The sequence below is a fragment of the Podarcis melisellensis genome (assembly GCF_964234715.1).
Source record: "Podarcis melisellensis genome assembly, chromosome: 10".
Taxonomy (NCBI): Eukaryota; Metazoa; Chordata; class Lepidosauria; order Squamata; family Lacertidae; genus Podarcis; species Podarcis melisellensis.
In genome coordinates this window covers 42,036,502-42,063,477 of record NC_138542.1, presented here as the reverse complement: position 1 = coordinate 42,063,477, position 26,976 = coordinate 42,036,502, and the positions used below count along the sequence as shown (strand labels likewise).

Below are 26,976 nucleotides of genomic sequence, written 5' to 3'. Positions count from 1 at the left end.
GCCTCGCCTTGCCTTGGAGCGGCCGTGAAACACCGGGAAGCGGGTGGAGGGAGAGCGAATGCGCAACAAGCACCAGACCTTGGAGGGAGCCTGCTAGCTGGACCTTCCTATGACTGGCACCGTCTGGTTTAAACCCTAGAGGCGACCGTGAACTTAAGTAGTTGGGTGAAGGAGAAGGAACAAGGTTACCTAGTTGGCAGCGCCCAGTTTGTGCGTGGTGGAAATTTTGTGAAAACTTCCACATACTGAGATCTGCTCATTGGAGTTTACATTGCTTGTTCCTAGAGTGTTTCAGTGCATTTACGACTGATATCGTTTGAATTTTAATACCACCAATATTATTTTTAATAATAATAATAATAAATAAATAAAAATAATAAATAATACTCCTGTTGCTCAAAAAGATGAAGGCACGTTGGTCAGTCGACTAACAATAAACAAGACGTTTTGCAGTAATTTATGTTCTCAGGTTTCTGCCAACCTAGCAATTCGAAAGCACATCAAAGTGCAAGTAGATAAATAGGTACCGCTCCGGGGGGAAGGTAAACGGCGTTTCTGTGCACTGCTCTGGTTCGCCAGAAGCGGCTTAGTCATGCTGGCCACATGACCCAGAAGCTGTACGCCAACTCCCTCGACCAATAAAGCGAGATAAGCGCCGCAACCCCAGAGTTGGCCACGACTGGACCTAATGGTCAGGGGTCCCTTTACCTTTATGTTCTCAGGCACAACAATAAATATCTTAGTATAAGGTGGACCAGAGCTTTATCCACAAGAGTGCATACTATGCAACCAGATTGTAGCTATGAATTGGGTGGTTTAAATGGTAAACTGATTTAGAAAAAAGAAATCTTCAAGTTGTGCTTAACAGGCAAGTGTGTTTCTTCCAAAAGCTTTGGAAAGCAATGGACTTCAAAAGGCCATTCCAGGGGGAGAGTATTTGAGGGGTCATAAATCCTGATAGCAGTGTAGTATTCAGAGAGGAGTACTTTGAACTCATCTACCATCTGTCAACTGCAACCCTTCACCTACAGCATGGATATATTGTTTCAAATCTGGGGTGACAGTTGTGGGGAGGCGAGGGAACCCATAACTGCTAGTTAGGGGATGTTAGAAATTAACAAATGGTAGAATTTAGATAATATTTTAAATAATGAAGAAAAGATGTCAGGTGTTAGGAAATGACCTGGGGAGAAAGACCATCATGGTGTAAATGCCAAACAGTGTCCAGTCATTGACCCTCTGCCTGCCCTCTGGGTAAATAGTGTGGAGGGGAATGTTACAGGAGGTGTGATGTCACACAAGAAAAATGTGTCCTTTTGAAATCTAGAGGTTGCAAGAGAAGAACTCCATGAGTGGCTGTGAAGTCCAGAACCATCTTAGCAGGATGGCACAGTGGAGTGGCACCGAGATGGCTTGCAGGATGCCTTGGACTCCAATGCTGCACTGCTGTGAATAACAAGCCCCTCTTGAGATGTAATGCTCTGAACTCTCTCCAAAGTAGACCTAGGTGTAAATATGTGTACAATAAACCATATTTCTTAAAGGCTACTCTCTGATGTGCTTTGATTTCCTAAAGGAAACATAACCCTGAGCATCTGGAAGCTTGCTACTGCTTAGCAGAGATTGCGAGTGGTTTGCAACCTTTGTAAAACTGGTGTCAGTAACAATATATTACAGTATATTATCTTAATGTACCAGTCTTTGGTCCTTTTCTCTTCATAGTAGTCTGAAAAGTAGTAACTGGTCCGAGATCACTAAGTAACTGTCTAAAGTTTGGAATTTGAGGCTCTTCAGTCTATGCACTGGGCCAGACTTTCTCTGACCAATTAGTGGTACCTCGGGTTAAGTACTTAATTCGTTCTGGAGGTCCATACTTAACCTGAAACTGTTCTTAACCTGAAGCACCACTTTACCTAATGTGGCCTCCTGCTGCCACCGCGCTGCCAGAGCCAGATTTCTGTTCTTATCCTGAAGCAAAGTTCTTAACCTGAAGCACTATTTCTGGCTTAGTGGAGTGTGTAACCTGAAGTGTATGTAACCCGAGGTACTACTGTACAGAGTTGGCATAAGATTATTGAAGTCATGTATATAAATTGCTTTGAATACTCAAAATGCTACAGAAATCCCCTTATTTCCTTTTACTCAAATCAGCTTACAATATTGTAATGTCCACAGTACCGAGGGTTTAGGACAGTGTGCCCAGTCCAAATACATGAATTTTCCTACAAATGTCATGTAAAACCCTTTCTTCTCAGCAGTAGTTACATCCTGTAGTTCAGAAAGTAGCGCCATACCTCTCTTCAAGAGATCATACTGGCATCTTCCCAACATGCTGGAATGCAGTAACATTTATTGTGCACTGTGAAGAACTGATAGGCCAGCATGTAATTCTTATCTTTAGGTTTAAAATAGACTATCCTTACATGTCAATTGCAGTTCCGTGCTTGGAAATATCAAAAAGCAAGCCCAGTACATATTTCATGTAAAGACCCCTAACAAGAGGCGTTGACAAACATATATACTTATCAATATTAATACTTGTCTTTTAATACTTTGCCTCACAGTTAATAGGATTGTTGTGTGACAAGTAATATTGCTACCATTATAAAACTGTTACTATCTAAAAGGATGCTATAATAGGGTATTACAGTGGTACCTCAGGTTAAGAACTTAATTCGTTCCGGAGGTCCATTCTTAACCTGAAACTGTTCTTAACCTGAGGTACCACTTTAGCTAATGGGGCCTCCCGCTGCCACCGTGCCGCAATGTCTGTTCTCATCCTGAGGTAAAGTACTTAATCCGAGGTACTATTTCTGGGTTAGCGGAGTCTGTAACCTGAAGCGTCTGTAACCTGAGGTACCTGTATAAATGTTCAGCTCATATGGCAAATGTGGCCATTTTGCAGTTAGTTCAGGCATACAGACACGTGTACCTGACTGTCTTTTAATATTGAAGACCATATGAAGAAAAGTTACTAAGATATCCTGAAGCTGTCAGACAGAATGTCATGTCAGAACTATCTTTGTTATAGTGCTTTTTTCTGGGGACACACATACACCTAAACATTTTGAGAATCTAAGTTTGGCCTTATTGAGGGGCAGTATTTCAATATGAGTAGGAAAATGAAAGTACATTTTTTTAGAAAAAAAGCACTGGCAAGCATAAGGTTGCCTTAGGAGCTGGCATGCAAAAAGCACTTTAAAGTGCCATCTAGTGCCACTATTGTGTCACGGCACAGAGATCAAATTATTGCCACATTATCTTTTACATTATATATTATGTTCTTTTACATTTAAAAAAATGCTCCAGACCCAACCAACACTTTTCAGTACTTGCAATTACAAAACATTGCCAACAATTTAGTTGGTAAACATGGTCCTATTTCAGAACTTGTAGAATCTGAATTTTTTTAACATTTAAAGACCCAACACAGATTATTAAATAAAGAATATTACATTATCATTAATATTGACATAACAATTAGCACATCATTTCAAATGAAGGATCCTGGGCAATATGTTCTGCATCAAACCAAAAGCATCGCCTTGAAATAAAGCTTGTTATGAATTCATTTTTCACTGGTATGTGTTAAACCACGTATATAGGAGATAATCTATGTTGAAGATGCAAAACAATGAATGGTGATATGCAGCATATTTTTCCTCTTGCCCAAATATATTTTGGACAACTGAAGTAAGAGAAATTGAGAATATAACTGGATATGATCTACCCAGATCTGTTGGCAAGTGGCTATCTCCAAGAGCCTGCCTGGAATAGATTCTATTCCCGTATAAGCTATGGCTTTTTAAAATGACTTTAATGTCATTTGCAAAGAAGGGAGACTAACAGCATCATGAGAAAGATGCCAAAATTGTTACATGGACCACCTCAACAGAGGTAATGGCTCAAGTGTTGGGCATAGGACATAGGAAGGCAAGACACGGTTAAGGGCTACATCCAGGTTTTCCTGGATGAAACCAATTTTCTAGACCCATTTCAATTGAGGTTTAGGCCTGGAAATGTTCCCTGTTTTTGACGGGCCTATACTACCTCTGAAGGAGTATGTAAATTAGGGACACTACTGGATCCATCACTGTCACATGAGGCTCAATCTCTTCTTTCTCTAAGTGGAAATGCCAAATATCTGGAACCCTTTTCATGTAAAATATAGAAATAACACGGGTTGTTACTGACACATTCAAAATTTCCCTATGAACAATTACAATTTAATTAAGGGGACAATGTCAGTAATAAGCACACTAGTTCATAACCCATTTAGAATACAGTATTGTGCAGTTAACTCTGATCAGGTTGTAAGGCTACAGTTCAGAGCACAGGTAGGCTGCTTACATCTCAGTGACCAGTGAGTTACAAGTAGCCTAACTCACTGGTCACTGAGATGTAAGCAGCCTACCTGTGCTCTGAACTGTAGCCTTACAGCCTGATCAGTTAGGTACGCTAAAGCCCTTCAAAACATTAGACCTAATAAGTATGCTTAAGAGTGTACTCCTATGGTCCAGAAGCAAGGGGATACTAGAGCTACCTTTCCATAGGCAGGCAGCCCTCGGATGCCTCTCCAGAGATGTCAAAGGAAAGGTGAAGAGAGCAAAAATGAGCTGCATTTGGTCTAATGGGCATGCCCCTGGAAAGGAGGAAGGAATACAACCCTAGAGTTGGTATACTAATTTCCCCTTCTATTGGATTCAGTGGATTGCTCCATAAATGTGCCTCTATATATCATCAAGTAAGGTGAGGTAGTATGATAATTTTACAACAAAAGTTAAGGTTAATGTTTGATTGTATTAATACCAATTTTTAATGAGACTAGAACGTTAAAAATAAGTTTATTGCATTTTGTATAGAATATGCAGTAATATCAAGATCCCATATGTGCTGCAAATTGATACATTCACATTATATTTGTAATAACCCACACTTGAAATTAATTGAAGTTACTTGATTGGTAAATGCAACTGATAACAAATTATGGCAGACTAAATTTGTTGCATCCATCAGCAGAACTTTTAACCTTGGTTGATACATAATACGTAACATAACAATGAATTTTTAATGAAAGTATGAAATGTTTTGGTATATGAACATCCATGATGGTTCAAACAAAATTCTAAGTTGGGAAAAAAAAGAAATCTACACATAGAAGTCAATTTACCTACATAAAAATAGAGGTTTTAGCTTGAGAGCATAACCATTTTGTAATAAGACAGGAATTTTAAATCTGCAGTTAATGATTTAAAATTGTAATTATTCAGTAAAAAAGTAGTTCAGTTTATTTAATGTAAATTTTCTTTCACACGATTTTACTAATAAATATGTTTTGCTCTAAGGACACCTATTGCCAATTTGATCAGTGATATGACATTAAGCACTAAAGTAGAGAACTATTATTAAAAATAGAGAATAGGGTTAATTGGAGTTACTACAATTAAAACTAGGACAGATACAGAAATGTATACAATAGGTTTACATTTATTTATTAAAATGTTACAGTATTCTACAGAAAAAATGCTGAATTTTCCATTAAACTACAATACACTAAACTTAGCTGCACAGTTTCAACAAAATGCATCCAAAAATGCATTTCCCTTTATCTTAGCACTTCCCACCCCTAAAAACAATAGGCAATGTAGAGAAATTTTCAGTACTTTATCTTTTTAATATGAAATAAAAACATTAAAACACATCTTCACATTTTACTATCACTTTTGCCCTTGAGCTTGCAAAAACAAATATACAATCTCAAATGAATGTAATGATATCCACGTTAAAAAAATAAATCCTACAAGAAATTCCAGAGAGATCTAAAAATATTAATTATGGCACAAAGTGATCTCCTAATACTGAAAAAAGTTAGTGATGTCCACTTATACTGTCTTGTTTATTTCACTTTTCTGATGCCGCTATTATTTGTATGCAGTCGCTGAAATAGATGAAGGATGAAGACATCTCTACAGTTAAATAGGAGACCAAGTTGTGTGTGCCATACAAACACTCAATCTGTCTTTTCCTCCAGGTTACTATTACTACTAAGAAATTTGGAGAATGGATTTCCTTGGTTGGTTTCCATAGACTGATAGACCAAAAGTAAGAAGACTGAAATAAGAACAAAGAGCAGGATTTTTATCCACATAGGAATGGAACGTTTTTTAATTGTTGGTTTCTCTGGGTTGAGATCTGCTGTGGCAACATATTTGGGGATATATTTTGATGAATAGGTCTCCTCCAGCCGGAAGTCACTGTGCTCTATAGGTCGACCAGCAGCTCCCTTGATTGGTCTGCGGCAGGTAGCACTGTTAATTAATGAGAAGTAATTATATGCTTATTTAAGGCTAAAATAGATCTCATTTTAAAAATGCATTTGGGAGGGGATGAGGTAGGCATTTAATGCTCTGAAGTTTTACAACTCTCTAGGGAAGACAGACAAGTGTTTTGCCTCACCGAAACTATGGATTATGATAAGGGAAATACATTGAATGAGCTTCATGATGGATACTAAATGTTATATTCATCAAATTTATATTGTTTGTTAAGATACCTGTTCTTTGAATACCAGACCTTTGACTATGCTAGCATTGGGGGGAGGGGAATAGAAGATCTGTCCCCTTTCACCCCCTGTCCATCTTCAGAGCATGCATGCCACCCAATAAAAAGGCATTCTTTTGGGACGGACAAGAAGTGTTCTCAGCATTCAATATTCCTCATTTCAAGTACTAGAACTGTATAGGATTTTTATAGGCCTGCAACTTCTAAAGCAGACAACTTTAGGTCAAGTTACTCTGCAAGAAAACCTGCACAACAGTAACTTGCCCAGACTCAGGACTATAACACTAAGCAGAAGACCAAGGGAATCTGGGGAAACCTGAGCAATGTGTTGTCCCCAACTTGGCTGTGTAAATCAAATAGTTCCATCCTTGGGAATTAAATCTATGACATGGAGTTCTACAATTTTTATACCTAAGGAATATAATGAGATAGAGGATCTTAATCTTCCACCAAGTTAAGGGTATAATAGCTGCTTGAGAGACAAGGTGCAAAGCTCTGTGAAAGACAACTAACTGTACCATGCACCCTATGACTAAAGCTTCCCTCCTAGTCCTGTTGCAAATATTTTCTGTGATTTAGAAGTATGGCATAAATCATATGTTGCTTTAGAAGCAGTAAGTTCAGTATATTTACTTTAGCAGGTTACCAGCTAATTAAAGACTATTCCTATGATGGCTTTTGATCTGGATATCTCAAACAATGAGCCAAATCCTAGAACAAACAGTCTGTGGTTCAGTCTGTGGTACCTTAACACATGATTTGCTTCTATAAACACCAATTTAAATGATATGCAGCTTTGAAAGATCTAGGGTTTTCTAGTTGCTACTGATAAGCATGAAAGAACTGGAAAACGTATTTTTAATATTACAAAAAATAACACTCCTTTTAAGACTGGATTCTTAGAAATGTTATTATAACAGAGTCAAATGCACTGAGTTGTGCTAACAAAGCCTAAAAAGGCAGTCACTGCATGCTTGAAACAATAATTACACCTATAAATACCTAATTCCTGTAGGTGTTGATGCCTCATAATGGAACATTTCTTTAAGAATATCCCTGTCTGCTCTTCTTTCCTCTGTAGATGTTTTCTCCATGACCTGTAAAAAGTTAGACAAAGGGAGAATTAAAAAAAAAACATGCACAAGAAAGCTGTACTAGAGAAAGAAAAAGAAAGTGTGCATCACTGTGTAATTTGTAAAAGAATTTGGTAAGCAGAGTAAGCTTTAAGAAGATTCTTGCATGGAGTTTAGCTGTTGATTAAAGATTGGTTATTTTGGTCTGTTTGGCCATTTTTGTATCCAGGGATCTTCAGTACCATCCTTTTGTTCTTTCAACATGAAGTATAGTGTTATGTAATAAAGGCTACCTTGATAAAGGAAGACTTAAAAGGCACTGTCAGCACTTCTGTCCTAACTGAATTGTATGGCTATTGAATATAAGTAATTTTATGTTTATTTCCCATTTCCTCTTGGTGGAAAGTGAAAAACACTGTCACAGTACAGAATAACACTATTTTAAAAACAGTGAGCACATATTTGTAGTGAGATTTCAAATTCTCCTATTTGTTAGTAAGGTAATAATTAGCACATAAGAAGCTTTTAAAGGAAATAAAAAGCTACACAACAGAGATGAGTAGAAAAATAGTTATTTTGTATCTATTCTGCTGACTTGGTTATATGAATTTTGTTTAAAATTTCACGTTTGATGTACTCAGTAGGAGTTAGGTGATGAAATCTTAAGTTCTTAGGTATCCCTAAATTCCTGGTTGCCTCAAATATACAAAACATCACTCAGGAATACACCGTAAGCTGAAGTGAGAAAATAGTTCAGAATTAAGTTAGCATGACATTTCCAAGTTAAAAGCCAAATGCATATATGCAAGTGCACCCTCCTCCCCTTTCTATTCAACAATCTATGTTTAATTCATTTACTTCAGCTGACATCAATGGTTTCTTTGGTGTTCTTCTGGGCAACTCTGAGAAGTCACTGATTGACAGTATAGGATCTGCATGCTTGAAATTTCCAGGCACCCTATTGACAACCTGCTGAAATTCAAATTGTTCAGACTCAGAATTAACAAAAGAAACAGCAATAAAAATCTTAACTAACCAGGTAGCCTTACATATGAGAAGCCAGCCCTCAGAAATTGATTGCAGTGTTTTAAAAGAAAATTAGTGCATTCCAGATAGATAAATTGTAAGGAAAACAGCTAATCTATTATCTACAGGCATCACCCCCATGTACTTAAGCAAAAGAAAGAGCAGCTTTCAGAGGATTACATCCAACAGCATGTGAACAGATTTGCACAATGGGCACCCCTTTCCTGCACTCCACCCTTCTTCCCCATGTACCTCCCCAAATCTGCTCTGGAGGATTCCCCAACCCTCTGGAGCAGATCTGGGGCCACGTGAAGACATGCAGGGGAGAGGGAATCCATTCCATAAACAGTGTTCATTCTACTGAAAGACAGATGTAGTTGGATACCAGCCAGAAAAATGTAATTCAATATTGCTCCTTCTGATTTTACTCTTTACTTTGCATCAGACTTAAGCGCAACAGCACATTTCTTTTTTAAAGAATGCCTTTTTTAAAGGAGTCCCCATTCCCCCTTTTTCCAAGCAGAAAGTATTTTTCCAGGAGGAGGAAGATTATAGAATACCACCTCTTGCAAATTCAATATATTTACTAGGGTCTCGTTGCTTGAAGCCACTACAGTATCAGCTATAGGAGTACTCTTTGATATTACTGCATCATGTACAGGTAGCGGTACTGTAGTTTCAACCTGTTTGTTTAAAAAACAAAAACATAAAATAAGTGTACAATTGTCACTAGGGCCCTGGGGAGGAAAATAAAAGTCTAGATTTCAAATTAGCCTTGCATCACCCTTTTTCTTGGTGTTCTTCTTGATACTCTTGCAGACTCCCTAGAAACTGCCTGCAGAAGTCCACTTTTTGAAGATCCACTTCTCCAGAATGTCTCAGTAACTCCATCCTGAGAATAGTTCTATTTAAGCATCAGACATGTTAGCAAGCATATGGGTGCTTAATATTTTCACCAGATGACCACTACAGAGTGCCCTAGTACTTGCATCAAGTTATAAAGAAACATTTAGGCGCCACACATGGGTTCTATCCTACGTTACTCTTTAAAATATCACAGAAAACAGAAATCATTATTAGGGATAGCCAACATGGGGTGAACTCTATGTGTTATGGAACTCCAGCTCCTGTCATCTGTGACCGCAGCTTCAGTGTGTGATCATATGGCCATAGTATCTTTTGATTAAGGCTGCCTACCTATCCACACCTACCTGGAAATAAGGCTCACAACCAATGATGAAGACATAATTACAGAAATGGAGTATTTTCTCTTGGAAAAAGCACTGGGCTAGGTAAGCACCCACAGAAATAATACATTTTGATCCCAACATTGACAATGAAGGGGGAAACACAAGAAGTCTTCTAATTCCTACTTAAATATGTAAATGCTTGAGAAATGTGGTTGCATTTAATCAATGGAAGCCAAAACAGCTATAGCTTGCAACTGGAAGCAATCAATTCTATTCCATTCTTGTGAATGGTCTCATAAACCTGGCAATATGGCTCTAATGCCTGAATTGATGTATCACATCAGGGGTCAGGTTGTGCTTACTATAAAACTGATTTATACAGAAATATGCATTGTTCATAATTCCTTGAATGACAAGCTTCAAAACATACCAAGTTATTTTTTCTTTGATCACTGAAAAATATTTATTCCCATAATCCTTGGGCTTTTCTGTATGTTTGTGAATGCATTTGGATGTTTTTCATGAGAATAAAAAAAAATTCAGAAACATGCCATTAGTTTTAGGTCATTTTACTTAGCAGGCTCCTTTTTATAATATTTGATTAGTAGCAGTATTTTTACTATAAAAAAAAAGGCTAGTTCTAGTTTCAAATAGATCTATTCCTTACGTGTTCTTAAGATGTATGAACATTCTAGGCCTCATACAATTCACAATAGACAGTGCTATGACATGTAAGTATCAGCTCAGAAATAAGTCCCCATCAAGTTTAATGGGACTTACTCAGATAAGCTTGCCACATTTTTTCAAATACCTAGATGACCAGTAATAAAAATAGTTTCTGAAATGATTTGTCAAAATCCAAAAAGTAGCAATTAGGCGCCTTCAGCACCACTTCCTATGCCACATATCATAGAATCCTGGGAACTTGCCCAAAAGTATTCAAATCAAGTCATCTGCAGGTCTTTCTGTTAGGAAATCTGGTGAAAGAACGGGCTCCTGCTAGGAATATACATTGCCAACTTATGAAAGAAGCATCACTGACCAAAGTTAGCTGGTTAGCTGACTGTATATGCGTTTCACAAGACACTCAATACAAATTGGCAATGCTGAACCAGAATGCACCACTCCTTTTTGATGGTGAGGGATAAGCTGTTTCAGCGATCCCTCCCCACTGCCAGGACTGACAGAAATGTGTAACCATTCCATTATGTTCAGAAAACTCTGATCCATCTCATCACCTATGATCCTTTACGGGCTGATTTGCAGCCTGGTTGGCTGCTACTTTAGCACCCCTTTTTCATATAAAACAGCCCCTCTTACTAGTAACAGTGATGCTGCCATGCAACCATTTCTTGCTCCACAGCAATAGCACTTAGGGCAAATGAAGCTAGTTTGCCCCTCTTCTGAAGATGCTTTGTTTACCCCCTATGGCTGTATGATGTTACTATTAGGAAAAAGAACAATTTTCAAAACAAAAATAGTCATGAAGCTTGTTGCCAAAAGCAGCGATTCAGGATGAAAAGAAAAGGCTGGGAGAGCAAATTTAGATAATATTTTGGGAGCTCCCAAACACCCCCTCTTCCCAACAAAATGTTTTCCTTAAAGATTCTAGACTGCCACACTTCCAATTATTTTCCAATTCCCATGTTTCAAAAATGTGCCATTTTTAATGTATTAAGGAAATAGACAAGAAACTTAATTCTATTCAGCATAATATAAGGCTTTATCATTTTGCTGCAGTCAGGAAAAATGATAGTTTCCACTGCTATACAGTACTGAATTGCCTAAAGCCCCTTAAAAATAAGCAACTGTTAATCAGTGTATACAAGATGTAAGACAAATTTCTAAGGACATCCTCATTTTTATATGAGAATGGTATAAAACTGGTAAGAAACTACTATAATGGTACCTGATTATGTTCAGCAATTTTTCTTTGTCTAACTGTAACTGAAGCCTTTGTCTTGCCCTTCAGTGGTTCTCGCTTCTCAAGTCTGAATTCTGTTTTCGGATCTGTGAATAAATGCCATCTATTACTATTTTTTTCAGGTAAAAATGGCAATTTACAGAAATATTTCCCAAACACTACAAATTATGCTAAAGGTTAACGTGTGATCACAGCTTGTGACAATTTCACCAGCTGTTTCAATTTATATATTTCAAACAACCACTCCCTGAACTTAAGAATATCCAGAGGCGCCAACACCAGCAATCTGAGCTGCTCTAACACAGCCCCCTTGTTCCCCATTTGGTGTAGGCTTTCTCCTTGGAATCTGAAATATTTGCAAACATTCTCAAAAGTTCTCAATACATTTAACTTCTTAAAAGAAAAAGAAACAAACCACTACTGTACTAAGTTATAATATTTTCCATTTTATAACTGGTTTTAGGGACCAGTACAGCTTCTATAATTTTATCTACTGTTATCTAATATTTTACACTATTTGCTTAATATTGTTATGGTTTTTATGGTATGCTTGAAACATGGTGTAAATAAGTTGTGCAGGAGGTGGTATTGAAATAAAAGTAAAACAGAAATATCAATGCCAATGCAGCTGCTGGAAATAAGACTACTCCAAACAACATGCTCTGATTTCTTCTGAATGGGTAAGACCTGACACTAAGCAGCTGATGAGTTATTCAAATAAAAGTATAAATTTTATTTCATTTTATGTGAACACAAGTTAGAAAGGACATCAATCAACAATTATGTGATCACAGTAAAGCAATTTATGTCTTTTCTTCATCTGAAACCTAGTACTATCTCTCTGGCAGTTGGTGACAGTTTGAATGGAGGAGCTAAAGTTGATTTTGAGAAGAATGATGGTACAGATACAAATCCATAAAAGATACAAATCCAGATACAAATCCATAAAAACAACCCATCCAGTGATGGACAGAGTCCTCCAGAATATTACTGTTTCAGTAGTTGACAACATGAGACTATTAAGACTATTATAATTTAAGAAATATTGCAGCTACATCTTCAGTATATATCATGGGTAGGCAAAATAAGACATGGGGGCCGAATCCGGCCCAATCACCTTCTAAATCGGGCTCACGGATGGTCCGGGAATTAGCATGTTTTTACATGAGTAGAATGTGTCCTTTTATTTAAAATGCATCTTTGGAATATTTGTGGGGCATAGAAATTCATTATTTTTTCAAAATATAGTCTGGCCCCCCACAAGGTCTGAGGGACAGTGGACCGGCCCCCTGCTGAAAAAGTTTGCTGCCCCCTGGTATATATGTTTATTCAAAGCACACGCTGACTATAGATATTGCCCCTATGGCAACAAATGATGCTTAATGCTGAAATGGGCTTGGACCTAAAATTTAAAAGTTAGGGTTATTCAGTGTAAATTTTCTCATATGCTAAACTAAGGACCTAACCGGGAAAAAGTCTTCATATGAACTTAGTCTTAACTATTTGTCTCATTTAAAAAAGCTGAAATTAATATTTTCTGTAAAAAGAATTGTTAACACATTTAAAGATTTCTTTCCATTACTAATTACTGTGCAGAATTTAAAAATTATTATAAACTGATCAAGTTCTAGTTTATTATTGGATAGAAACCCTAAATACATTTCTACAGAGTAAGCCTCAGTCAATACAGTGAGACATACTTCTCAGTAAATATGGGTAAATTGGGTTATTAAGAACATGGGCATCATTTAAATAGTGAGACTACAGAAGGAGAGCCTGAAGTTACGTAGAACTACAAAGTATTTTGAATAGGTGATATTTTCCATCATTCTTCTTCCTGCTCCCAACCTTACATGACCAGGGTTGAGTCACAGGCATAGGAGTTTCTTCTCCTCTCTTATCCAAGTCTACTTATAGAATGCAGTATCCAACCTGAAAGTTCCTGTATTAAATTGAATATGAGGTCTAAAATGGGGCATTACCTTATACATGTGGTAAGGAAAACGGTAACCAATAGAAAGCAATCAAACCCAGGAACTACTTCTAATCTATTGTAAACTATTATCTTAACATCTTCCTTGTCAGCTATTCATATTTCTTTGGATTTATTTCTACCTTCTTCGTTGTCACTGTATTGATCCGAGTCATTATTTCCATTTTGTTTGTTGTTCTCTGCAGATGAAGAAACAATTGGTGCAGGTATGAAAGAACTTGGCTCTTGGCCCTGCTCTTTCAGCTTCAGTAATTTCTTCTCATACAGCTTCCTTGTAGTAGCTACAGAAGAACAGGAAATTAGATATCTCAGAATAGACAAAAAGTTCTAGTTCCTATGTGAGTTGATAAGAAACTCCATTTTTCCCACTTTGTTCAGTGAATCACCAAGACTAACAGACAGTGCACTTCAAGCTTTTAAGCAGCATTTTGAAGCTTATGTATTTCAACAGTTTTCAGTTAAGAAATCCCATAGCAGTAAAGGAAAGAAAAGGCTGAAACTAACAGGAGAAGATACTCTAGTATCTGTCAGGTAAGAGCGCCAGGTAAGGGTGCCAATGCAAAACTAATAACCATGGGGAACCTTTATATGAATTAAGGTGGCAAAATGTAGGAACCTTTGAGGATAGCCAAAACATTCACAAAACAAAATGGAAAACGCTCAGTTAACGTAAAGTGAACAAGGCCACATTTTATTGCTGAATGTTTTTAGGTTCAAGACTGTTTCTTGAATTATGTGATTATGAAATGACAGGTGATGAAGCTTGATGGATTCGTTTGAGGATGTGAAAGAAACACTTTTATGGAGTTAAGAATGCAAGATCCAGGAAGGGGTGAGGGAACAAGGGGCATGCAAACACGTTGGTGGGCCTCTCAGGGCCAAACAATGCATTACAACAAATACACTTACTGAAGTGTGCTGAAGCTGGCCACTTTTATTGTGACAGAAAAGTGGCGATCCAGGGCCCTAAATCACCCTGCATTAAAGTCCTGTGCCTATTTCCCATCAGCAATCCCCACCCCTACCCACAGTGCTATTTGCCCCTGAATATGCTCTTTTCTGCAAGCAACATATTGAGGTAAATAGAAGCAGAGGGTTTTTGTCTTGGGCGGGGGCAAGTTCAGCAGAAAAATGTGGCCTTGGCACAAAATTAAGCCAGATTATAGAAGTATTATTTGTTCATATATATAAAGTGTAACATCAACAAAGGTTCAAATCTGGAAGAGGGGCAAGGCCACACAAAGCCCATAAACATATCTTAAGTCTGTCATGCATCCAAACAGTCAGTGAGATAATAGCTTAGGTACATCCAATGAAGTACTAGTAGCAGTTTTTCAAATTCTAAATTGCTATCTGCAACAGTAATTTCATGGTTGCACCCCCTTTATGCAAACCTTCTCATTTCCCATGTGGAGAGTCTTTACTTATACCAGTGATGGGTGGCCTAGATATTGCTGAACCAGAATTCCCATCACCCATGATCACTTGCAATATTGGCTGGTGCTGATGGAAGTCGGAAACTATCAATGTTTGCAGGGCCACAGGTTTATATGACTTAAGAACAGCTTCTGCTTGTATCATGCTAATCAGCATTATGCAAAATGATTTGAGGTGCTAAATTCTTGTTTACTGAGCGTATGGACAAGTATTATGGACTTGTGCACCTTGCAAGCATCCAAGTTAATGGCAGACATTGTAGCACCGACCAAAGGAAATGCTATTTCTGCCAGCCTGGAGGGGCTGGGCAATTACTAATGTTGATGAAGTGAACACCACCAAGCATGTGATTATTATTTTGATTTAAAAACACTATTAATGAGATTACTACAGAGTATTAGCTTACCCACAATAGGACCTGGATTCACACCATATCTCAGAAGCTGATCTTTGAGTTCTTCATTACTGAGATCTGTTACATCTATATCATCCTGCTCTTCTGGCCTTGGTTTGTCAGTTTTCTTTGTTGCCTTCTGGGAAGAGATAGCCAAAGTGTTAACTGCATTGTAGAACTAGGTTATTAAGTGTGGAAATACACAGTAACATAAGAATGAGGAGAAATGCCACCACAGCAAACCAGTGTTCTTGCGTACTGTTATTTTGGAGCTGAATGGAAAATAAGGCAAGCACCCTATATAGTTAATCTATAATGCAGCAGCTAGACTGGTGACTGGGGGCGGCCGTCGAGACCACATAACACCGGTCTTGAAAGACCTACATTGGCTCCCAGTACGTTTCTGAGCACAATTCAAAGTGCTGGTGTTGACCTTTAAAGCCCTAAACGGCCTTGGCCTAGTATACCTGAAGGAGCGTCTCCACCCCCATCGTTCTGCCCGGACGCTGAGGTCCAGCGCCGAGGGCCTTCTGGTGGTTCCCTCATTGCGAGAAGCAAAGCTACAGGGAACCAGGCAGAGGGCCTTCTCGGTAGTGGCGCCCGCCCTGTGGAACGCCCTCCCATCAGATGTCAAAGCGATAAACAACTACCTGACATTCAGAAGACATCTTAAGGCAGCCCTGTTCAGGGAAGTTTTTAATGTGTGATATTTTAGTGTATTTTTGGTTTCTATGGAAGCCGCCCAGAGTGGCTGGGGAAACCCAGCCAGATGGGCGGGGTACAAATAAATTATTATTATTATTATTATTATTAATCCTATTAACGCTGTGAAAAAATATGCTACCACATATCTTCATGCCCTTTCCATTACCAAGAACAGTTTGCACCACCAGCTAACAATTCCCTGGCATTGATGGAGTTTTGCTTTTTTAAAATCAGGCTATGTCAATTCCTTTTGGCCTATGTTACTTCAACATTTCTGCATTGCCACTAAAGCATGAACTGTGTGCAACAAATCAAAACCCTATTTATTGTCTTTTCCAATTATGCTACTCTAAAGACCTTTCATGGAACAGCATAACTTTGGATATGCTTGGTTCTTTTGTCCCTATAAAAATAATGCAACACCAGTACATAGCTCTGGAAGGCTGCGGGGACCCTCCACAGCAGATTTTTAGAGTATGCAGAGCAGGAGAAAAAAAAGGAGTCCTGTTGAACAGTATTGGATAAAAACCCCAGTTTCTAACTTTTCACTATCACATAGTCTATTTAACAATTCACATATGGAATCCCATAAAATCTTCCTTACAAAATAGCCAAGGGTAGAAAATTGAAGCACATTTCTGAAAATGCATTCCTATATTCTGGAACAGCCTCAAGTAATTAGAATAGCCTCCTTGTGGATCCAGGGCAACCCACAAACAGAGAACAAGTATTGTTAGTAAATGTTACAAAAATCTGATAATCAATATATTTGGCCCATTGAGATGAACACATTTCACAATCTTATAAAGGGGGAAAATATTTAAAGTAGCAACATGGAACAAGTATAAAAGTTTGCTTTCTAGGAAATTCTTCCAATCATGCCTATAACAGACTTTACACACTACGTGTAAGAATTTAGAAACAGAAGTGTTCTCCAATAATAAAAATCACAGCCAGAACGGCCCAGCCAAAAGTCAAGTCTTTCTACTGAAATAGAATCAGCTATGTCCCAAGTGCACACATTTTGGCACAAGCATTTTATACACACAAAATTGTTAAACCATTTAAACTTTAATATTTATCCCTGTAATTGATGACTGCATCTCAAACAAATTTAGCAGACCTGAAGGATAGGAGGACAAAATTGGGCCTCTTTTGTAAAATGAAATTAAGCTACAGCCTTGGCGCACATTGAGTTAAGCAAAAAGCTTAAGAACCAATCAAGATAAGATGATACTGAAGTACTTTAAACTCCTAACTCAGTATTTGGGATGCAAGACCCTTCTGCTTTTTATGACAATTTCTGAAAAGAAAATAATCATTGCTTTATCACAGGGATGTAGAACATGTGGTCCTCCAGATGTTGTTCAACTACAATGCCTACCTGCCCTGATCACTGCTCATCTGGCTAGGGTGGGAATTCAGGGTCAAACAACTAAATATTTAGCTGTATTGCAGGAGCCTGGACTAGATGACCTCATCATCCCTTGCAACTTTTCAATTCCATGATTCTTTGAAATAATTTCAATCAGAGTATAGAACTTTTAGCAGTTGCATACATAGCCAGTAGGAGGCATCAAAGTCAGCGGAACATACTTTTACTTTCCCCAGTATAACATCTCTTGCAGTACCAAATGGGAAAAGCTGCATATAGAGAAGCACTGAACAGATAACCCAGTGGAGAAAAATAGAAAACAGTTTAAAGGCGGGGTGATTACAAGACCTCCAGAGAAATAACAGAAGATGAGTTGCCAGCAAGATGACAATTTATCATGCAAAATTGAGGTTGTGTCTGAAAACAAAGTGGAAACCAATATGCATGTGGACTACATAAATATCTATTTGAAAGGTAGGTTGGCCTTTAAGTTGCTTCAGTATGACTTAAAGACAACAACCAACTGGCTAACATAAAAATGAACTTGCAACATAACATAAAAATGAACTTGCAACCAGGTTAGCTACCCACAAATGCCAGCAAAGGTTCTCATCAGTCAGTCATTTTTGTTTCACTATCCTGCTAAAGGGATTGAAATTAAGTAGAATACTGTTACAGATATACTCCATTTGCACATTATTTCTCCTCAGCTCTATTACATATAGTATAGTAATGATAGCTATATGTTAGCTATAACATATTAACATCAAAATCGCTTTAGGCAAAGTATATATTCTATATATTCAAGAGAAACTTCAAGTATGCAGACAAAAAAATTGTTAAATATATTTTTTAAAGTCATCTTAAAAAGCCCTAGGAGGACTAAGTGTAGTTACTTCTGTCCACTGTTGAAGGCAGTTGAGTCAGGAAAAAGGAGTGAAATGAACAAGATCAACCCCAAAACAGCTTATACCCTAAGTTCTCTTCCAGAACACTATTTCATATCCTGGGGGAGTTAGAATTAAGAGTCGGAGAATGACTACATTAAGGGGTAAGTAAAGGTAAAGGGACCGCTGACCATTAGGTCCAGTCGTGACCGACTCTGGGGTTGTGGCGCTCATCTCACTTTACTGGCCAAGGGAGCCGGCGTACAGTTTCCGGGTCATGTGGCCAGCATGACTAAGCCGCTTCTGGCGAACCAGAGCCGCGCAGAGAAACGCCGTTTACCTTCCCGCCGGAGCAGTAACTATTTATCTACTTGCACTGTGATGTGCTTTCGAACTGCTAGGTTGGCAGGAGCTGGGACCGAGCAACGGAAACTCACCCCGTCGTGGGGATTCGAACCGCCAACCTTCTGATCGGCAAGGCCTAGGCTCTGTGGTTTAACCCACAGCGCCACCTGCGTCCCATTAAGTGGTATGCATCCCCTAATTCATTCCACATAGTCTAGAATGATATGAACTACTACAGACTATTTAACAAGGGTGGCATGGAGGAAAAATGTTCACTTATCCTAATTAACTCACTCTCCAGACCTCTATCAACTATGAATGACACAGGCTTCAACAACTTATGTCATCCTAGAGAAGTGTAAACATGTGTATTCTTTCACTCCAACCCTCCTTCAACTCTCCCATACAGCAGAGAACAGATAATAGCTGCTTCTCACACAGTGCCACTCAAGATTAGAAGCTTTCCTCCTCAGCTAGTGCTGAAGCTCACTAACAGGGAAAGGGTTGTCAAAATAGTATTCCCTGGGTGTTACTGGACTACACTTCCCATCAGCCCTAGCCAACACTGATAAATGATCAGGGATAAAGAAAATTGTAATCCAACAGCATCTGAAGGGCACCACACTGGCAACTCCTACGACAGGGAAATTGCACTATTGGGTTAGTCTGCAGAGGATAAGGAATCTATGCACCTAGTTCTATGAACAAGTCTCCGTTGTGCTGGTGGAATGGGAAGCAGAGTTCTCAATTGTTTATTCTCCTCAATTCATCACTGCATCACAAATTTCCCCCCATGACTGGAAAAATAAAACCCAAGTTTAATATTGATTTTGTATTGTTCACATTTCATGATGAACATAGTTAACTGCACCTACCTTCTACACCTCAACTCAAATCAATTTAACATTTATTAACCCAAGGAAGCTGCATCACATTGTAACAAAACAAGTCTCATGGCACACTGAAGACTAACTTATCTTATTAAATAAACTTTCATAATTATACATTAATTATGAGTACTGTACATCTACATTTTTCTTAAAATCAAAATAATATGAGGGAAATATATGCTACCAAGTTGTGATGTTTTGAAATATTCCGAATAAAATATTCCAGTAACACAATGTCAAAGTAACACTTTTTACTAAGTAAATTTTATTAATTCCCTTCCCCACCCTCAATCAATTATTGAGTTTCATTACTTTGGGCTATTGGAAAATTTATCCAATATTCAAACACATTTTGATTTACATTTTTTCCAGTTAAAAATTTGAGAAAGCCCTCATTACTCTTTTGAAAATCTATTTAATGAATTGTACATTTAACAGCCTTGGATAAATGAATGGTAGAAAACCCAACTGGTTTACCATGGAAACTTAGCCAAGAAAAAGTCAGCTACCCTTTTAAATACAAGGTTTTGCTGATTCACATTTAATACTTTCTTCTTCATTACCTGACTGACCTAAGGTCTCATGGAAAGCAGACTTTCAAATAAAAAGTATTATTTGTTGTTTATTTTATACTGTGGAGAACCCAGATGACTTTAAAATAAATTAACTGCATATTTTCTCTAAGCATTAGCTGGATAGATTATTCATGTTTTTAAATAAGTCACCGATAGGCCTTTTGTGAAAGTCACTCCATCAGATTAGCAACTGTAAAGCAAATTTCTGTGTAGTGCAATCCTATACATTTATATAGTCGTACCTTGGAAGTCGAACGGGATCTGTTCCGAAAGTCCGTTCAACTTCCAAAGCATTCAGAAACCAAGGCGTGGCTTCCAACTGGATGTAGGAAGCTCCTGCAGCCAATTGGAACCCACGTCAGACTTTCGCGTTCCAAAAACGTTTGCAAACTGCAACACTCACTTCTGGGTTTGCAGTGTTCAGGAGCCAAAACATTCAACTCGCAAGGCATTTACCTTCTGAGGTATGGCTGTATATTAATAAACCCAGGTGAGTATGTAAATATGATTTACTGTCATGATTTGATTTTTCAGATTGTTTTATTATGAAGCATATATTTTTATGTGCCTGCTCTTGGATTGATCTGAATGAAAAGCAGGTTACCTAAGTAAATAAAATATGTTTAGATTTGGAACTTTTTCCTCTGAAGATACAAGAGTTACTTTGTTTCTAGTATTGCAAAAATAAACAAATGAATGTTTGTTATATACTGTAGCCATCCACAGAAACAAAGGACACTTCCAGATACAGTAAATGGTTCAGTGTCTCAGAAACAAATGATCTGCAGGCACAAACATCAAGCATTTTGGAGTGGTTGTCCCAAACTTTCTAGTTAGTATTCCTTTTCTGGAGGTGCACTTGCAACTTTAAATTGGGTTTGCCAATATTTTCATTGCTGAAATTGCTACACAGGATTGCCCTAAAAGCAAAATCCATGAGGCATTGTTCCAAAGGATAATTAAGACTGGGGGATTTTAAACAAAAACACAGATGGAAGTTGCTAAAATCCATAATTTCATTTTCTACATTAGGCAGAAATTTCTAGCTACACTTTCCCCTGCTCTTTCTTGTAGGTTTCAGAGGAGAGCTCAACCTTCACTACATGAAGGGAGCAGGGTCAAGATTTATGTACCCTTTAAATATCAGGTCAACTCTCTGAGGCGCTTCAACAAAAGTCTGGTCACCTAATATTTCCATATCTGCACAGCTCTTTCAACCTAGCTGTTCAGTACTCCAAAAGTCACTACTCTTTGACACCGAACACCTGTTATTTGAAACTGATTCCCTGCGTGAAAACTTTCAAGTCATGACAAGATGCAGAATCTTGCAACACATTATTTTATGGCTACGTTCATTAAACTGCCTTTTAGAAGACTGTTTTTAAAGAGGCAAGGGAAAATTACTTGGAATCAAGAATGCCTCTGATCGGTTACACAGGAGCAAAAAATAGTCAAAATAAGTTCAGCCATAAAAAATGCAGAACAGCTTTAAATAAACAAGCTTAAAAGGGATTTTACAAAGGCAACCACTTTTACTGTCCCGAACCTCACATTCATGCCCAGTGCGCTCAAGGAAACGTACTCTTGTCGCGAAAGTGCTAAGGGTGACAACGGGGGTCGCCAGGGGCCTAGCTCGGATTTCTCACTAGGAGAAGAAGGGGCCTGGTGTAGTGTGCAGTACAGGGCGCGGAGTCAAGGCCCACCACGTGCCTTGCCAGCGACAGGTTATGCAGAAGTGAAACCCTTCTTGCGCCTGGCAGGGCGCCCGCTAAGTTCAAACTCCTTTTAGGAGAGCTCTTCGCAACCCTCCTAATAGAAGGAGCGGTCTGCGGCGCCAGAGGAGGGCGACAGGTGACAGCTTTTTGGGAGGGAGGAATCAGAGGGCGGCCCAGGTCAGAGGGCCCATCTTTGGCCATTCCGGTCGCGTTTTGCCACTAGAGGTTGCAGCGGCACCTTGCAGCGCCCCCTTCCCCCCGCAGACTTCCTGCCTGCCTGCCTGCTTGCGCCAAAGCAGTTTCTATCCACGCGCAGCCATCATCTCTCTCTCTCTCGCGCGCGCCCCGCCCGCCCGTGAGGAAACATGGCGCCGCCCCCTGCGAGAGAAAGCGGGAAAACTCCGCCGCCCCCTCAGCGCTCGAAGGCCGCTTTCCAGGCTCGTAATCTGCTCTGGCGCCAGATAACGACCACGGGGAGGAGGAGGAGGAGGAAGGCAGCGCGGCTTACCCGGCCCACGGCGACGGCGCCATCTCCGCCGATTCTGTTCCTGGCGACGACCGGGCTGGGCTCCTGCTCCTCTTCGCTGGAGAAGTCGGGCTGCGCCTGGGCTCCCGGCGCGTTCCTCGAGGTGAGGTGCTGGAGGTAGAGCTGCACATACACGTCCTTGCGCTGCTCGCCGCCCGGCAGGCTCACATTGTTGGCGATCAGCTCGCTCTTCAGCTTCTCCTTGGTGAGCACCGACGGGTCCGCCAGGAACTCGGGCATCGCCAGGCTCGGGCTCTTGTCGCCGCCCTCCCAGGAGACAGCGAGAGAGAAGGAACCGCCAACAAAGAGGGGAAGGAGGAGGAGGAGGAGGGTGGCGGGAGGGAGGAAGGAGAGGAGGAAGAGGAGGGGCGGGATGGAGAGAGAGGGACGAACAGCCTTGCTTAACGCACCTAACTCCCGCACAGCGCGAACGCCCCCCTCCTTCGCCCGCCAGCCAATAAAGCGCGCCGGCATTGGTCGGCGCAATCGCAGAGCTGCGCTGTGATTGGCTGCGCGGCGGAGAGGAGCTGCGCGCGGGTTCCCCTCAGAGTCGGTACTTTGCGCGAGCTCCCTGTCGCGCAGTTTAAATTCGAGTCAGGCGGGAGCGGCGGAGAGCGCGGCCGGAACGCTTCTCCCGCGACGGGGAGCTTCGATTGTCGAGGGGCGGGGCTTGTTCAGTAAAGGAGGCAGACGCGGGCAGAGATATGTCGTTACTTTCCCGATAGGGAGAGAAGGGAAAGCAACCAAGTTGTTTCTACCGGGGTGGACCCTGGACGGGACCGGGATTGGGGAAGCGAGGTCTGTAGGCGGAGAATGGTGAGGCGCCCATTGTGAGGAGAGAAAGAGCCTTTGTTTACTACATCAGCTCCTCGAGGGCCTTGTGATTCTGTTAATAATAATAATAATAATAATAAACCATTTAAACATGAAGTATTATTCTCCCGTGCGCTGCTGTGTTCCCCTTTGATCGTCTTGCCCCGGAGAAGCGGCCCGGGTGTCACGCGGACAAGCTTTCGGCCGGATTTGTTGCGCAACGCACGAAGCCACCTTCTCGCAACTCGCCCAGTTTGTTAATTCCACTTGCGCAAGGCAGATTTAAAAAGTACTCGCTGGGTGTTTTATAAAAGGAACAATTGGGTTTGGCACTGGTTGCATGATCAAAGGTTTACTTTATTTTACAGATAATTCCTGTAAAAACTGAACAGCCAACAATATTAAAAACTTGGTTTTGAAATCACCTGCGTATGTACCATGTTTTAACACTAATTAAATAAGTGTTAAAAATCAGTCTGACCAGTGTAGAAAACTGCAAGGAGTTACTGCTCTGGTGTAGTAGAACTTGTAAGATTTTCTTGCAGTGAACTTTTTCTTTAACCATCCACATGGGTGTAGCCAGGATTTTTGTTAAAGGGAGACAGGCTTTTATTAAGGGGGACAGAACCTCAGATTTGTATTGATTTCTATTGATTTGGGGGGCAGCTGTCCCCTCTGCGCTACACCCATGGCCATCCATGGCTGTAATTATGAGTCATATCTTCATCTACCTAGCTTCTTAGGCCAGTATGTCTTTTTATATTTTTATTCTTATTACTTTTTCATGTAATCCATCTTAAGTACATTACACAATATTTTTGTTTGTTTTTAACTTCCCATATCACTTGATAAGATGTAGCTCAGATCTTGTTACTGCCCGTTCGTTTTTAACAATGCATAAAATTAAACCTATGAATATCAAATTCATATTTTTCTGTTGCTAGGGACATAAATCCATCTTGTATTACAAAAGAATTAAAATATTTACATAGGAATCCAAAAAGGGTTTCCACTTTTCTACAAACACCTTATCTTTAGAGTCTTAGTCTGGCAGTTAGTTTTGCCATTTCAGTATACAGTGGTACCTTGGTTTACGAACTTAATCAGTTCCAGAAGTCCATTCTTAAACCAAAGCGTTCTTAAACCACGGCATGCTTTCCCATAGCAGCGGGGGACTCAGTTTACAAATGGAACACACTCAACTAAAGTTTTAGCAAAAAACTTGACAACTACTGAAATAGAGGAGTTCAGAAAAGAAACAGAACTAAATGTGGTTAAAAAAGTAAAGTACTTAGGGGTGCACCTGACCTCCAAAAATTTGAATTTGTTTAAGGACAATTATGAGAAATGTTGGTCAGAGATCAAAAGAGACTTGGAAACATGGTCAAGACTGAAACTTTCCTTGTTGGGCAGAATAGCTGCTATAAAGATGAATGTATTGCCGAAAATGCTATTTTTGTTTCAGGCCCTCCAGATCGTGGATAAGGTGGAATGTTTTGGAAAATGGCAGAGGGATATATCTAAATTTGTCTGGCAGGGCAAAAAGCCCCGAATAAAGTTTAAAATACTAACAGATGCGAAAGAAAGAGGGGGGTTTGCCCTGCCGGACTTGAAGTTATATTATGAATCTGCAGCCCTCTGCTGGTTGAAGGATTGGATTTTGTTGGAGAACACCGATGTCCTCGACCTGGAGGGATTTGATAATGCTTTTGGGTGGCATGCATATTTGTGGTATGACAAGGTTAAAGTTCATAAATTGTTCAAAAACCATATTGTCAGAAGGGCAATTTTTATGGTCTGGTCAAAATATAAAGACTTATTGGAGAGTAAAACTCCGAGGTGGCTCTCACCGATGGAGGCCAAAGCACGTAAAAGACTCAATATGGAGGCCCACTGGCCTAAATATTGGGAAATAATTGAAAAAATTGGAGATAAATGGAGGTTGCAGAGTATGGAAAAGTTAAAAAACAAGGTGCGAGATTGGTTGCATTATGCTCAAATTCAGGAAGTTTTTAAAGCGGACAAAAAAGTGGGTTTCCAGGAGGAAAAATCGAAACTAGAGACAGAGTTGCTTGAGCCAAAATCTAAGCTAATTTCGAGAATGTACAACTTGCTGCTTAAATGGAATACACAGGATGAGATTGTTAAATCCTCTATGACAAAGTGGGCGCAGGACTTGGGGCATAACATTATGTTTGAAGACTGGGAAAGGTTATGGAACACCGGAATGAAATTCACGGCATGTAGTGCCTTGAAGGAAAATATTATGAAAATGACATACCGGTGGTACATGACCCCAGTCAAGCTTGCAAAGATATATCACCTGTCTGATAATAAATGTTGGAAATGTAAAGAAGAGGAAGGGACATTTCTACACCTCTGGTGGACCTGCCCGAAGGTGAAGGCCTTCTGGGAGATGATACATAATGAACTAAAAAAGGTGCTTAGATTTACCGTACCCAAGAAACCGGAGGCCTTCCTCTTGGGCATGGTAGACCAGAGGGTGGCCAAGAAAGATAGAACTTTCTTTATGTACGCTACTACAGCAGCAAGGATCTTGATGGCAAAGCACTGGAAGACACAAAATCTACCCACACTGGAAGAATGGCAGACGCAGCTGATGGACTATATGGAACTGGCTGAAATGACTGGCAGAATTCGAGACTCGGGAGAAGAAGAAACGGAGGAAGTTTGGGAAAAATTTAAGGACTATTTGAAAAAGCACTATAAGTTGTATGAATGTTAAAAAATGCTCCTTTCTAGGAAAGTACAGCTTCAGTATCGGTAAATTTTTGAATTGGTAAATAAGGCACAACAAGACAGAAGTGGTGTAATGAAATAATTTTATTGTGTTGAAACTAAAAATTAATGGATTTGGATTGAAATGTTTAGAGACCAGATATCACGATAAAATGGAAGATATATTATTATGTTTAAAATAAGTTAACAAATTGCTGAGGTTTTGGATTTACAGAGAATGCAGTGCTCGGAAGATGGGGGGAGCCCATTAGATTTATGGAAATATGTTTTTGCAATTTGAATTTTGTATATTATAAACCTAATAAAAATTATATTAAAAAAAAAATACAAATGGAACACACTCAACAGGAAGCGAAACCTGTTCTTATTCCAAGGCAAAGATCACAAATCAAAACACCTACTTCCGGGTTTGCAGCATTCTTAATCCAAGTTGTTCATAAACTAAGCTGTTCTTAAACCAAGGTACCACTGTAGTCCATTAATTTATTAAAATTAGGCAAGTATGTCAATAGCCCTCTTCATCCTGTCCCCACTTCAGTTTAAGAAGAAATATGTGAACTTACCCAACTATTGATAATAAATAGATTCTGTAATGCTGTGTAGACACTGCAGGTCCAGTTTCCCTCCATTCCTGACTCAATTCATGAAGGCCCAGAGTTCACAAACTGCACTGACCTTCTGGCAAGCTCTGTGGTTGCTGCATAAGCCACTCCACAATGTGCCAATCAATGCAATCAATGTAGGTCAGATATGGATGGGGCTTTGAGCTGCTGATTTCTAGTCTGCA

The 26,976-nt window shown here is 39.5% G+C and overlaps 1 protein-coding gene and 1 long non-coding RNA gene across 13 annotated transcripts; one reads left to right on the top strand and one right to left on the bottom strand.

Moving 5' to 3' along the window:
- Window positions 1-377: 377 nt before the first annotated feature.
- On the top strand, window positions 378-2,141 carry LOC309379113. Its single transcript, XR_014172369.1, has 3 exons — window positions 378-469; window positions 723-1,832; window positions 2,061-2,141. It is a non-coding gene; the product is annotated as an uncharacterized lncRNA (long non-coding RNA).
- Window positions 2,142-4,825: 2,684 nt separating this feature from the next.
- Window positions 4,826-23,084, bottom strand: TMPO (thymopoietin). 12 transcript variants are annotated; one of them, XM_081929187.1, is made up of 9 exons: window positions 22,599-23,084; window positions 15,611-15,734; window positions 13,890-14,048; window positions 11,760-11,860; window positions 9,445-9,564; window positions 9,224-9,343; window positions 8,493-8,606; window positions 7,564-7,658; window positions 4,826-6,308 (listed from the first exon to the last, which is right to left on the bottom strand). In XM_081929187.1, the coding sequence occupies exons 1-9, from the start codon at window positions 22,854-22,856 to the stop codon at window positions 6,011-6,013; spliced, it is 1,389 nt and encodes a 462-aa protein (XP_081785313.1). In that variant the 5' UTR covers window positions 22,857-23,084; the 3' UTR covers window positions 4,826-6,010. The 12 variants fall into 12 exon arrangements, with proteins under 12 accessions (XP_081785313.1, XP_081785308.1, XP_081785312.1 ...); XM_081929182.1 differs by having other exon boundaries at window positions 15,611-15,737; window positions 22,599-23,083; XM_081929186.1 differs by having other exon boundaries at window positions 8,493-8,603; window positions 15,611-15,737; window positions 22,599-23,083.
- Between the last annotated feature and the right edge of the window lie 3,892 nt (window positions 23,085-26,976).